This window comes from Chiloscyllium punctatum, chromosome 27 (assembly GCF_047496795.1).
Source record: "Chiloscyllium punctatum isolate Juve2018m chromosome 27, sChiPun1.3, whole genome shotgun sequence".
Lineage (NCBI taxonomy): Eukaryota > Metazoa > Chordata > Chondrichthyes > Orectolobiformes > Hemiscylliidae > Chiloscyllium > Chiloscyllium punctatum.
The window spans coordinates 6151176-6165897 of record NC_092765.1 but is presented as its reverse complement, the minus strand read 5'-3'; the positions used below and the strand labels follow the sequence as shown (position 1 = coordinate 6165897).

The 14722-nt window shown below is 42.1% G+C and overlaps 1 protein-coding gene across 10 annotated transcripts in view; it reads right to left on the bottom strand.

Moving 5' to 3' along the window:
* The window catches only part of scmh1 (Scm polycomb group protein homolog 1), a 198471-nt gene that overhangs the window by 100468 nt on the left and 83281 nt on the right, over nt 1-14722 (bottom strand). For all 10 annotated transcript variants that reach the window (XM_072547970.1, XM_072547977.1, XM_072547978.1 and 7 more), the window contains one exon: nt 5493-5727. In XM_072547970.1, the coding sequence (XP_072404071.1) occupies nt 5493-5727 (235 nt within the window). The remainder of the gene's footprint in view (nt 1-5492; nt 5728-14722) is intronic.

Below are 14722 nucleotides of genomic sequence, written 5' to 3'. Positions count from 1 at the left end.
AACTGCATTGCAATGTAGATTTTTAATCTGACCATAAAGCAGCACAGTCAGAATGAAAAGGAAGGATCTGAATCTGGACTGGCTATCCAGTAACATTCTGTCAGAAATCCAGTTACTGAAAGAACAACAGACCTTCACTTCATAGATCAAACGGTCACTAAGAATAAAATTATTTTGAGAGATTCTGATAAAATTTTCCAGTTTTTAGAGAATCAGTTTAAGGTTCAAGTCAACTTCAGAACTTATAGGCTTGAGTTAATGTCATATCACCAACAGCCAAATGAAAATATTGACCAATTGCGGGCTGATGTCATACAGAATGTGATTTCATAGAGTCAAAGAATCATACAGCCATGAAGACAGGCTCTTCAGTCCAACCAGTCTATGATGACCATAATCCCAAACCTAAACTAGTCCCACCTGTCTGTGCTTGGCCCATATCCCTCCAAACATCCCTTACTCACATACTTAAACTAAACGTCTTTTATAGAGTCAAAGAGGTTAACTTAGCCGAAAGACTGGTGGAACCAGTCCTTGATTCCACACCTGTCAATTCCTTCAGAAAAGCACATCTCAACAAACCCATAGGAAAGGCCACTGATGCACCATTTGACCAATGCAAGTTTGAAGTAATTGAAGCAGAATATCAGCAGCTGACTCTCCAGAAACTCTCACCACAGTGAACAGGGTCAGTATTGTATGAGATGTTGCTTGCTTCATCCATCCAAACAGTGGGTCCATGCAAGCTACGTTCTACATGAAAAACATTGAGCAAAATGTGCAAGTTATCCAAGAGTTCAGAGAAACCCAATGTGCCATTCTATGCTCTACAGCTGAATGTGAACAGCCAACTAAGGAACAACATTAAAGACCGATCCAAACGCCTATCCATGGAACATAAGCATGTCAATGATGTTCAGGAGGTAACTGCAACATTGCATTTCAAACAGACAGAGTATGTCAGCAACTTGACATGCCAGAATCTGAAATGCTGAAGCCTTTACCTCCATCTAAGTGATAAATCACAAAAGGCATGCACGGTTATATCCTTGGTGGTGGGGTCTGTGTGGAGGAGATGCGGTGGAGAGCGACCGACTCCCGTAGCTACCTAGATTACACCTCCTCCCACCCTGCCCCCTGTAAAAACGCCATCCCATATTCCCAATTCCTTTGCCTCCGCCGCATCTGCTCCCAGGAGGACCAATTCCAATACCATACAACCCAGATGGCCTCCTTCTTCAAAGACCATAATTTCCCTTCAGACGTGGTTGACGATGCTCTCCACTGCATCTCCTCCACTTCCCGCTCCTCGGCCCTTGAACCCGGTCCCTCCAATTGGACAGGCCAGAACCCCACTGGTCCTCACCTACCACCCCACCAACCTCCAGATACATCGTATCATCCATCGTCATTTCCGCCACCTCCAAACAGACCCCACCACCAAGGATATATTTCCCTCCCCTCCCTTATCAGCGTTCTGGAAAGACCACTCCCTCCGCGACTCCCTCATCAGGTCCACACCCCCCACCAACCCAACCTCCACTCCCAGCACCTTCCCCTGCAACCGCAAGAAATGCAACCTTGCACCCACACCTCCCCCCTCACTTCCCTCCAAGACGAAGGGATCCTTCCATATCCATCACAAATTCACCTGCACCTCCACACACATCATTTACTGCATCCGCTGCACCCGATGTGGCCTCCTCTACATTGGGGAGACAGGCTGCCTACTTGCGGAACATTTCAGAGAACACCTCTGGGATACCTGTACCAACCAACTCAACCGCCCCGTGGCAGAACACTTTAACTCCCCCTCCCACTCCGCCAAGGACATGCAGGTCCTTGGCCTCCTCCATCGCCAGACCATGGCAACACGACGGCTGGAGGAAGAGCGCCTCATCTTCCGCCTAGGAACCTTCCAACCACAAGTGATGAATGCAGATTTCTCCAGCTTTCTCATTTCCCCTCCCCCCAACCTTATCTCAGTCCCAACCCTCGGACTCAGCACCGCCTTCTTGACCTACAATCTTCTTCCCGACCTCTCCGCCCCCACCCCCACCCTCACCACCAATCTGGCCTATCACCCTCACCTTAACCTCCTTCCACCTATCGCATTCCCAACGCCCCTCCCCTAAGTCCCTCCTCCATACCTTTTATCTTGGCCTGCTTGGCACACCCTCCTCATTCTTGAAGAAGGGCTTATGCCCGAAACGTCGATTCTCCTGCTCCTTGGATGCTGCCTGACCTGCTGCGCTTTTCCAGCAACACATTTTTCAGCTCTGATCTCCAGCATCTGCAGTCCTCACTTTCTCCCTGTTACAAATAGGGTCTGACATCCAATGCACTGGCATTAGCTATCTTACAGCAGGACTTTCCATGACTTGTCTATCAACCTGCACACATCTGTGTATTGTCACAATCCAGGAGGTAATGAATATATCACTGTGGATAACACATTGACTGTGACATTCAGGACATTTGATGTTCCTCAAGATATCATAACCAACAATGGACTGTAGTTCACTTGCATACCATTCCAAGAGATGTCCAGGAAGGGTGATATTTGACATATTATTTCTGCTCCTCACTATCTCTTCCTCTTGTGCTGGATTGAACTGGATACCCACATAGCACACCACATGCAGAGAGAAGCTACACCACAGAGCAGAGATAAAATTGTATGAGGACCAGATCTGATCATGTTGTATGTCTATTGCACTTGCAGAGTGCAATGTGTATGAAGCAAAATTCAAATCATTAAATACAAAGGTACTTGCCAAGATTTTTGGCTGGCTGTGTTAAATCCAGGAGCGACCTCTCCAGGCAATGGTCTCCCCTCACCAGCAGTTCTCATTTTGAGAGACAGGGCTACCCAGTTCTTCAATCACACACTCTTCCCAACCAGCCAAATGTACATGACGTAATGTTAGAAAGAAGGTACAAGGGAAAAATCAACAAGCATGCAGACAATTATCCAACTTGAAGCAGGTCAAAGCAGCAACATGTGGGTTTTTTGTACAAATACACAGGCTCCTGGAAAGACACTACGACATTGTGTTCAGCCAGCTCCGACATTGTCACAAACCACTGTGAAACCCTAGGATGAAACAGACGACACATCTGCATTGTACATAATCAACCATCCATCCTGCAGGATGATGACTCAGATACTGAAAATATTAAATCAGACTATAACCACAAATCTAATCCACATGATACGCATCTATCCACAACAACAGACAGCACACTACAGAGAGAAGCTATACCGCACAGTGGAGATAATTGTATGAGGACCAGATCTAGTCATGTTGTATTTCTGTCAACATGTTATTGTAATGTATAAAGAAAATGTACCAAACTGTGTAGTGGTATACATTCACCAGAACAAGTTTCTTATTCTTCAAAGGAATAAATGAGACTGTGTGGGGAGGAGTTGCACTATTAAACAGCAAGGTGCTATACTTTTAAGACAGCTTGATGACACCAGAATAAGCCAGTACAGGAGGTATTCATTCATACACTCCACTTGTCCCATCAGCAGTTAAGCAAAACAACCATCCATCATGCAGGGTGATGACTAGTCAGTCAGCCATTCAAATTGTGTAATACACTAGGAATCTAAGGAAGCATATAACCCAAACTAGTCCCTAATCACTAAATCAGGAGGCCTGGTTCAAGTCCCATCGCCCCGTAAGTATATATAACATCTCTGAACAGGTTGATTAGAAAATATCTATAACCTGGATGAGAGGGGTTCTTAAGGCACTCCAGTAATGTCCCCAACCTTGAGCCAGAAGGTCTAATTTCAAGTTCCCACCTGCTCCTGCCACATCATAACGTATCTGATCATGTTACTAGGGACAGCTTTATCTCAAAAGGAAATTTAGTGAAATAGTCAGTCACCAGGATATCGTTGTATCCTTGGATGTGGAAGATATCAGTCACAATCTGTAGAAAGATCCCTTCCACAACACTGAACCTACCCATGCTCTGATATAACCTCGACATGAACCTGCTTAATCCTATTGAATATTTTTAAAGTGGTATAGTGTTATATCCGAATGATGATATCTGATCCAGCATTAGTCCTCCTCATAATTACCCTATTTGCACTCAGCATAAACTCAACTGGAACCGGCTTCCATTGTACAGAGTATCATCATTTACACAGTTGGGTGTCACACTGATTGGTGCAGCACCATCACTAGCATTTAAAGAAAGGAAAGGCCTCTCTATGTGCACAGTTAGATACAAGGCAACTGAACATTTCACAAAAACAATGGCTACAGAAGATTCCTGCGGTGGAAGAACTTAATCCCAACTCTTCATGTGCAAAAGCATCTTTCCCCAGGTTTGAACACCAAGAATGTCTATTCACCCATTCATCACTCCCCAGAGTCACAGGAACTGACATTTATAAAGTTGTTTCAGACCTTTTCCCAGATTTCTTTTTGGGCTGTCTGTCAAACAGGATATATCCGAAGCTGGATGTATAAAGCAATTCTTGAGAAAAGGAGAAGATATTTTAGAATTGTTAAAAATGCAATATGTCACTGTAATGGGTTTAGTAAAAGTTCCAGAGCAGACATGTTTGTTTAAACACTGAAGGTGGTGGAGGCTGGTATAATTGCAACATTTAAGAGGCAGTTGGATGGGTATATGAATAGGAAGGGTTTGGAGGGATATGGACCAGGTGCTGGCAGGTGGGACTAGATTGGGTTGGGATATCTGGTCGGCATGGACGGGTTGGACCGAAGGGTCTGTTTCCATGCTGTACATCTCTATGACTCTCTATGACTCTATCTCTATGACTCTATCCCAATAAAGGAGGGACAGCCCAATCCCAAATACCAGCCAGTTACAGGGAGCTCCCCTCCAAATGATAGCATTCTCCTGGCAACCCAGGGGTTTAAATCCCAATGTCTGCTGGGGTAAAATTCAGCCATGGGACATGGGTGTCAGTGGTTAGGCCAGTGTTTATTGCCTGTCCCTAGTTGGCCTTGAGAAGGTGGTAGTGAGCTGCCTTCTTGAACTGCTGTAATCTCGGTGTTCAAGTGAGAATAGAAAGTTAATTGGAGAAAGTAAGGTACAGGTGAATGAAATGAACAAATATTTTGCTTTTGTCTTCACTACGGAGAATACAAAAACATCCCAGTAATAGCTGTAAGTCAGAAGATGGAAGGGAGAGATGAATACAATGAAATTACAATTACTAGGGAAATGGTACTAAGCAAACTGATGGAACCAAGGACTGTCAAGTCTCTTTCTGGTCCCCAGACAGGAATGTAGCAAATATAACCCCTCTCTTCAAGAAAGGAGGGAGGCAGAATATAGGAAACACTTACAGCAGGTTCTTGTACTGGGTCAGTATTTGCAGGGACCCCTTGTGAAGGGAACTTTGACAGCTCCCTGAGCGAATGTGCCTTGAGCTGCCAAGGACTGTCGCTCTGGGAAAACCTCCCAGAAGCTTCCTCCTCCCCAGTGCTTCTCACCTAGAGGTGGCTGAAGCATTCCCGCGTTCTTTTCACAGTTTCCAATTGGTTGAATTTCAGCCGAATCCACCAGCCGCCAGAAATCGTTTTTGTTGTCACTGCCATCGAGACGCAGTCGTAGGCGAACGCCTGTGATTCCAACAACTGTAGCGATGCAGGTTGAGGTGACATTCCGAGGATCCTGAGCTTCCAGCTTCATTCCGATCTTGAACTCATTTACAGGAGGAGTAAATGACTGGCGGGGGAAGGTGAAACAGGAGAGAAACGAGAAAGGTTTCCATGTCAATATTTAAACTTCACAACAGCAATTTATTCACATCCCAGAAAACTGGCATTTTTAATTAATGAAGCTTTTCCTCTTCCTAAAAAAAAGGAGCTGCAGGCCATGGAGAAAATCAGCAATTTTAGCATCCTGTGGGAGATGATATACCCATTTAAGAAAAGAGATAAGGAACACTCAGAGGGTAGTGAATCTGTGAAATCCTTTACCACAGAGACTGGGTCATGAAGACTGGGTCATCAAGACTGTGCGATGGACAGACTTTTAATCAGGAAGGGAATCGAAGGTCATGTGATAAGGCAAGAAAGTGGAGTTGAGGATCAACCATGATCTTATGGAATGGTGAAGCAGATTAGATGGGCTGAGTGGCCTACTTTTTCTCCCTTGTCTTATGGTCTTCCTCTTCCCAGGTGACCTGTACTTCTTTCTATTTCCCAGTTACTTTTATTCTTCAAACAGGGTTAGAAGCAATTAGTCATCATCTCCACATTGTAGATGGTCACAGCACAAAGAACAAAAACTCTGATACAGTTGACCCAAAAATCAGCCAAAACAACGCAAAAGATCGATTTTGATTTTTCTTTTACTAACTGTGTCTGTTTGAGGACGCTCCAAAATTTAATTTGTTTATTAGTACAAACCTATCAGGGATCTCTTAAAAGCTTTTAATAATTAAAACACACATAGATTATGAATCAATTGATGACTAGCTAACTGACCCAGTTTGTGCTGTAGAGTTTTTGAATGTTTATAAAGCTTTGAAATTGCTCTGGTGAGTTGTGAATGTCTTTTTGCCATTTAAGAATTGGGTATGACTTTACAAATCTCTATAACATCACCCCTCAGCCTCCAACGCTCCAGGGAAAATAACATGAAACACTTATTTCACACGCTTTCTACTTTGTGACAAATCCAGTTCCACTGATATTACAATAAAGGGACCAGGTTACCAAGGACTATTCTTTGAAGCAAGAAAAGACACAAGTTTTTCAACCAATGCCCAACTGCACTGGCTCATGGAACATCTTACTCTTGATGTTTTGCAAGTAAGTGTGAATGGAAACCAGAGCAAAAAATTTCAACTTAGAAAATTAGTGGAATATTTGCCCAAAGAGAACCCCCCCATGGGTTAAAGATGTCAGAGAAGACAAGGAGATTATTGAGTCATAGAGTGTGAAAATAGACCCTTCCGACGAACCCATCCCGGCTGACCATGTTTCCCAAACTAAACTAGTCTTATTTGCCTGTGTTTGGCCCATAGCCCACTAAACCTTTCCTATTCATGTTGCTATCCGAATGTCTTTTAAATGTTGTCACTGTACCTGTATCTCCTATTTCGAGCTATGCAGTCATAGAGATGTACAGCATGGAAACAGACCCTTCGATCCAACTCGTCCATGCCGACCAGATATCCTAAATGAATCTAGTCCCAATTGCCAGCATTTGGCCCTGTAAACCCTTCTTATTCATAAATCCATCTAGATGCCTTTTAAAAATTGCAATTGTACCAGCCTCCACCTCTTGCAGCTCATTCCATCATGCATCACCCGCTGCATAAAAAAGTTGCCCCTTAGGACCCTGTTAAATCTTTCCACACCATCCTTAAACCTATCCCTCTAGTTCTGGTCTCCCCCACACTGGGGAAAAGACTTTGTCTATTTATCCTAGGTATGTCCCTCATGATTTTATAAACATCTATAAGGTCACCCCCTCATCCTCCAATGTTCCAGGGAAAACAGCCCCAGCCTATTCAGCCTGTACCCATAGTTCGAACACTCCAACATCCTTCACAATGTTTTCTGAACCCTTTCAAATTTCACAACATCCTTTCTATAGCAGGGAGTGCAGACTTGCACACAGTATTCCAAAAGTGGCCTAACCAATGCCCTGTGCAGCCACAACATGACCTCCCAACTCAATGCTCTGACCAATAAAGGAAAGCATACCAAATGCCTTCTTCACTATCCCATGTACCTGCGACTCTACTTTTAATGCAGTGCATTCCGCATACAAACTACCCTCTTTGCGAAGAAGTTGACCCCTAGATCCCTTTGAAATCTTATTCCTCTGACCTTAAAAATATGTGTCTAGATTAGAGTGGTGCTGGAAAAGCACAGCAGGTCAGGCAGCATCCGATGAGCAGGCAAAACGACATTTTGGGCAAAAGCACTTCATCAGGCCAGGAATGTTGATTTTCCTGCTCTTCGGACACTGCCTGACCTGCTGTGCTTTTCCAGCACCACTTTAAATCTAGACTCTGATCTCCAGCATCTGCAGTCCTCACTTTCACCTTAAAAATATGTCCCTAGTTTTGAACTCCCCCAACCTGGGGGAAGACCTTTGCTATTCACCTTATTTGTGCCCCACATGATTTTATCAACCATTGTATGGTCACCCCTCAAGTTCCTATTCTCCAGTGAAAAAGTGTCCCAGAAACCCCTGCTCCACCAAAGCTTTGTGGATCAAATTTCTAATTGAGCCCATGCCCACTAGCTCTTTCAAAACAGAATTAAATAATAATGGAGTGCAAACAACGGGTTTGCAAACATTGTAGGTTCGGCCTATTTGATCTTATTCTCATAGCCATGTCCCTACCTTTCAGGCAGAAGACCTGGGATCAAGCCTCAGCTGCAGGATAACACACCTGAACAGGTTGTTTCAAAAATATACAGCCTCGTCTGATGAAGTCCCAACCCTAGAGTTACCATGTCACTCTTTGATGGAATGTCAAAAGCAGCTACCCCCCACCACACTAAGTCCAGGAATCCTCTCCCAACACCAGTTTGCAGCAAGATTTGAAACGCATTGTTGGGCTGAACCTTTTTGAACATTTCGAGAAACTAGGCCTTTCTGAATAATACCAGCACTTTGAAGATGAAGTGACGATGACAAGTTGCCTGAACTCAGTTCACGTTCCCTCAACGTTACATGACTAAGGATAATTTCATAGATTCTGTACAGTGTGGAAGCAGACTATTCGGCCCATCAAGTCCACACCAACCCTCCAAACAGCATTCCACCCAGATCCACCAACTTAGCCTATCCCTGCATTTCCCATGGCTAACCCACCTAGCCTACACACTCCTGAACACTATGGGCAATATAGCATGGCTAATCCACCAAACCTGCACATCTCTAGATTGTGGGAGCAAATCCATGCAGACATGGGGAAAATGTGTAAACCCCACACAGACATTTTAAAGGAAAAACACTTCCAGTGATTAAAAAGTACCACACAATAGAAGGTAAACCTTGCATGAAAATCATAATGTGTGGTCCTATTTGAAATTAAATGGCTGCTGATTTAAATGCTTGAGTTCAAAACAATGAGCGTGACAGCCCAGTGAAAAGTTGTTTCAGACATGAGTGGGGATGGAGGAACTTGGTCTAGTTGCCAGTGAGACTACGGAATTGAGTAAGTATAAAATAGCTCATAAAAGACCGCAAATAATTTTGTAAGAACATCTTGAGATGCTGAGAATGTGGAATTGAAGGAGATGAGAGGAGAATTGGATGATATGGAGCAAAACACAAAGAGGAATTGAGAATTTGATGGGGTTTATGTGGAGTGTAAACTCCAGCAAAGATCAGTTGGCCCAGATATTTAAATGAGCTGTGCATTTTAAATGAGCATGTTGCAATCAATGGCATCATCTTGGAATTGTGCCAGGGGCCTTAGCTGTATGTAACATTTTCATCAAGCTGAATATAACTTGCATTTTACTCCATTTCTACTTTATTATTGGATTCAAATCACAATCATACAAGGAATCTCAGCTTTGCCATTTCTGCCTATAAGAAAGTTAATAATTCTGCCAACAACACAATTGTTCTAAAAATGCATTTCAAGAGAAAGGTGTGCCTGTTCTTGCTGGGACCACTGCCAGACCACAATGACTGTTTTGAAGAGTCAGTAAAGTTCTTTAATCTTTCAACAACTCCGTTTTAAGACAGGGCCAAGCTTAAAAATCGGGCTGGAGGTCTGCCCAAAGAATCACAGAAATGTTCATCATGGTTTTGGCGCTCATTCAACTTGCTGCACCTTCGCTTTCTCCGAGGGGCAGGTAGTCAGCAGGAAAAGAATAACAAACAAACGTTCCTGCCCAATGCACAACTCATTTGGGGAGAAAAATGGTTCCTCTGAAGCTGAATAAGATCCAAGAAGATTTGAGCTACTCCCCACCCCACTCAACGATTTTATACTTTGAAAGTCAACATTTGCCAACACTGGAAACATGCAGAAGAATAAACCTTGCTCACAAATCTGTAGGTGCCTATGATGTGGTGAAAATCCATTTTGGGGTTTGTAGAAATATTGGCATGACTTGACAGGATTTTTTTATTCTTTTGTGTGACACGTGTAGCTAGCAAGGTTAACATTTGTGGCCTATCTCTAATCATCATTCTTGAACCACCAGATGGTGCAGGGACACCAGTGAAGGGAGTTCCTGGATTAGGACCCAGTAACACTGAGCAATGGTGATATGCTGCTGCTCTGTGTAAGGAGCAAAAGGAAAATGGATTAACTGACTGGGGAACTCTTGGGAAAAATACAACCCTTGTGATAACACTCTCCTTAAAAGACAATTAAGTCATTAGCTGTAAAAATATAAAAAAACACCATTGCCAAATTTTCAATGTGCTGTACAATCTCCAGCTCCCTCAGTCAGAATCATTGTCTAATTAGGGAGGCTTTTGATCAAACTGTTTTAAATTACTAAATTACCTCTCTAATTAAATAATGCAGTAATCCAAGCAGTGGAGAATTCAACTTTTTTTATTTAAACACTTTTAAACTTTTAATTATTAGCAGTCAACATCTGTTCAGATTTAGACTGAGCCAATTGGCTTCAAAAAGACTGTTATCCTGTAACTTGTACGTTATCAATTGAACACTAAAACCTGACTGTTAAGTCAATTTTCTTTTACCAAACGCTGACTTAATTAATATATGACGAAAAATGATAGCAGGCATTCGTTGTCATGATTATGTTGACATAGTTTGAAAATAAACATTGTAAGGCATGATATCAAATGGTGAAGATATTTTAACATTAATCTGGAATAGGATTCAACAAATATCGACAATTCAATCCAAATTCTAGGGTTCTAGTGGCTAGTTATTTGAAGTGTTTAGTTATGTGTCAGGGAGGTACAGCTGTGACAAAAATACTGTTCAAAACTGGAATATACACGGAAATGATCCCTTGTTAGACAGGAACTTTAGCGAAGTTAGAAGAGCTAATATTGGAACAGATATTCAGAGGCTAGGAACTATACCATGCACCTCTGTCTCCCTTGTGCCTGACCACTATCTATAGGAGAATAATGGAACACTCTAAACTTATCTACAAATGTGCAGCCTCCAACAACACTCAAGAATCTCAACATTGTCCAGGATAAAGCAATTCTGCTTTATTGGCAAGTCATCCACCACCTTCAACGTTCACTACCACAATCACCGACACACTCAGGGTGTACCATTAGCTTGATGCACTGCAGAAATATGTCACCAATGCTCCTTTGAAGCATCTTCCAATCCATAACCTCTACTGTCTAGAAGGACAAATGTATCAGGATGCATGGGAACACCACCATCCACAATTTCCCACCATCACTCACCATCTTGACTTGGAAATATATCACCACTCCCTCACTATCACTGGGTCAAAATCATGGAACTTGCTTCCTAACATCACTGTGGGTATACCTAATCCTCATGGACTGCAGCAGTTCAAGATGGCAGCTTCCCCATTTTCACCAGGGCAATTAGGGGCAGACAATAAATGATGGCCCAGCCAGTGATACCCACATCCTGTGAATGAACAATAGCAATCAGAGCTGGAAGCCAAAATAGAAACTGATCCAACCCGTCCAGGACTGAACTCATTTGAATGCATCTGGTTTGATTTTGCATTCTGTTTGGTGTTAAATTCCCAACAAAGACATACGTCAGTGAGATTGTGCCAAGGCCTCAAGTAGCAGGATGCACAAACACTTCAAAATCCATAAACCTTTATAGAATGAACAACTTTTAAAAAGCAAAGGTTCAGGATCACAATCACAATCTCTCCACCCACTGCGTTATCAACCAAAGCTGAGCAAAGGGCAAGTCAAGACCTGGCATTTCTTCACGTGGCAAGGAGGGAACTGAAAGACAACTCCTGCTCAGGTCACAGCGATGTCTGGAGCAACAAACTATCTGCAGACAATTCAAAATCTAAGGGCAAGTGTTGACCACGGCATCCATTGTTTCATTCATTACTAGGGGCGGCGTGGTGGCTCAGTGAGTAATGCTGCTGCCTCACAGCGCCAGGGACCCAGGTTCAATTCCACCCTCAGGAGACTGACCATGTGGAGTTTGCATGTTCTCCCCATGTCTGTGTGGGTTTCCTCTAGAGGACTGAGGTACAAGGGTATAGAAGTTATACTGCTGTTACATCTATAGAAGGATGTATTGACCTTGGAGAGAGTGCAGCATGGAAGTTACCTGGACGTGCTCCTGTTTCCTCCCACAGTCCAAAGATGTGCAGTTTAGGTGAATTAGGCACGGGAAATGTAGGGCTATAGAGGTAGGGTGGAATGCGCTTTGACGATTTGGTATGGACTCAATGGGAGGAATAATCTGCTTCCACACTAGGGATTCTATGAACATTTGCTAAACAGAAAATACCATTCAACACAGAGGTAACTGGAAACTTCAAACTTTCTACCTTTAGGGCTGTGGATGTTGGGTTAATCAAACACCCACAATTGAGAATGGGACTTTTTTTTTCTTGGACACTGTTATCAAGGTACAAAGAGAGCACGATTGGGTAAATAGAGCTGAGATTCAGCTCAGCTATGGTTATCTGAATGATAGAATCAGTTCACGCGATGAATAGTCTAATCTTGCTTTTTGTTCTAAACTTCAAAATTTATGGTTTTTTTCCCATTGTCCCTGGTAACTTGCTCATGAAAACATTGTTGAATTACGTTGGTTACTTTTCATATTTTGGCTCCAGTTCTTTCAGGTTTTATTTTAGGATCAGTTTTAAAAGTGTAGGGCAGATTCCCTTCAAGAAATGGTCAGAAATGTATGGACCAAAGTGATCTAACTAAAACCTAAAAGAGCGCACTTCAAAATGTAAAACAGAGAACCACAATGTTCGAGCCACATGGATGTAGGAAAAAAATGGAAGAAATGACAGAAAGAGGAGACAAAGAGAAAGGGAAAAGGAAGGAACTTGGTTTTAAAAACACTAATATCAAATTGTAAAATGATTTCACGATCTGAAATTATTTTAAATAGTATTTGTGAAGTTGGATCTTTCAAGGTTAATCATAACAGAATAAATGATGAATATTGATAGAAAACAGTTCAATTACAGAAGTGATTTGCCAAATATTCATAAAGTATTTAAAAATAAAAGCTAGGTTTGTAATTCAAATTGTGTAACATATTTTGAAATTGCTATGGAAAAGGACAAAAATACTGGAAACATTTTCTGGATTTGTACTTGAAATCATTGATGACAGACTAGGCAGAAAGTTTGCAGAATATAAACTGCACGAACAAAATAATTAATTATCACAGAGATGCTGCTGGACTGTCGGCTGCAAAAGTAATATCTAAACAAACAGAAAAGCACGAATCTCATGAGCTGAATGTGGGGCAATACTAATGAACACATGAACAAGGGGAAGCTATTCAGCCTCTCGAACCTGTTCCAACATTCAATGAGATCATGACTGATCTGTGACCTAACTATACACACCTGCCTTTGGCTTAAATCCCTTAATATTGGTGCTCAACAAAACTGTATCTGTCGCAGTTTTAAAATTAACAACAGAGCCAGCATCCATTGCTGTTTGTGGGAGAGAGTTCAAAACCTCTCCAACCCTGCATGTGTGGAAATGCTTCCTAACATCGCTCCTGAACAATCTGGCCCTAATTCTGAGATTGTGCTCCTAGTTCTAGAATCCCCAAACTGTGGAAGGGATTTATCTTTATCTATCCTGTCTTTTCCTGTTAATGTCTTGAAGATTACAATCAGATCACTTCTTTACCTTTTACATTCCAGAGAAAAAGGGGCTAATTTGTATAATTTCTCTTCATGACTTAATCCGTGATGTCCAGGTAACTTCCATGCTGCACTCTCTCCAAGGTTAATACATCCACCTCCAGATGTGGAGCCGAGATCTGGTCTCAGTGCTCCAAGTGAAGGCTAAACAGCGTCTTGTATAACAGCAGCATAACTTCTATATCCTTGTACCTCAGTCCTCTAGATATAAAGGCCAACATTCCATTAGTTTTCTTGATTATTTTCTGCATTTGTTCATGTGATATTTTAAAGATCTATGCACCTGAACCCTCAAGTCTCTTTGGATATCCACTGTATTTAACTTCATACCATCTGGAAACTACTCTGATCTATCCTTTCTTCGTCTGAAGTAGAAAACAATGAAAATGATATGACAGGGAAACGTGAAACACTGGAGAGGTAGAAACTTTGCTCAATCATCTGTGAGAGCTTTATGGTTTGAAAAAATTCAATATTGTATTACTCTGAACTTCTAAATGTTTTTCAAAAGAAACTTTACAAACTTTACAAATGAAAACCGGGATAAAATGTATACTGGATAAGGAATAGGGTGAAAAAGGAAGGTCAGTGGAGTAATGAATATGAATAATATTAAAATGAATAGCAACAATTATCAGAGATCTTGAACAGTATGAAATGAGGTTCATGATTAAATTCTTGTTGCTTCTCATCTAAGTGTTTTATCTACTGCAGGAAACAAAATGCAGGATTGCTCATTTTACAGGAAAACACTAAATCGGGAGTGATGTAGGGACAGACACAGAGTGGGTGGCAGTGATGTATTGCTTTGAGTGGTCTTAACTAGCAGAAAGTAAGAGACATCCTCCCCTCAGTGCAAGGAAATCCTGCTCTTGAAAACATGCCCC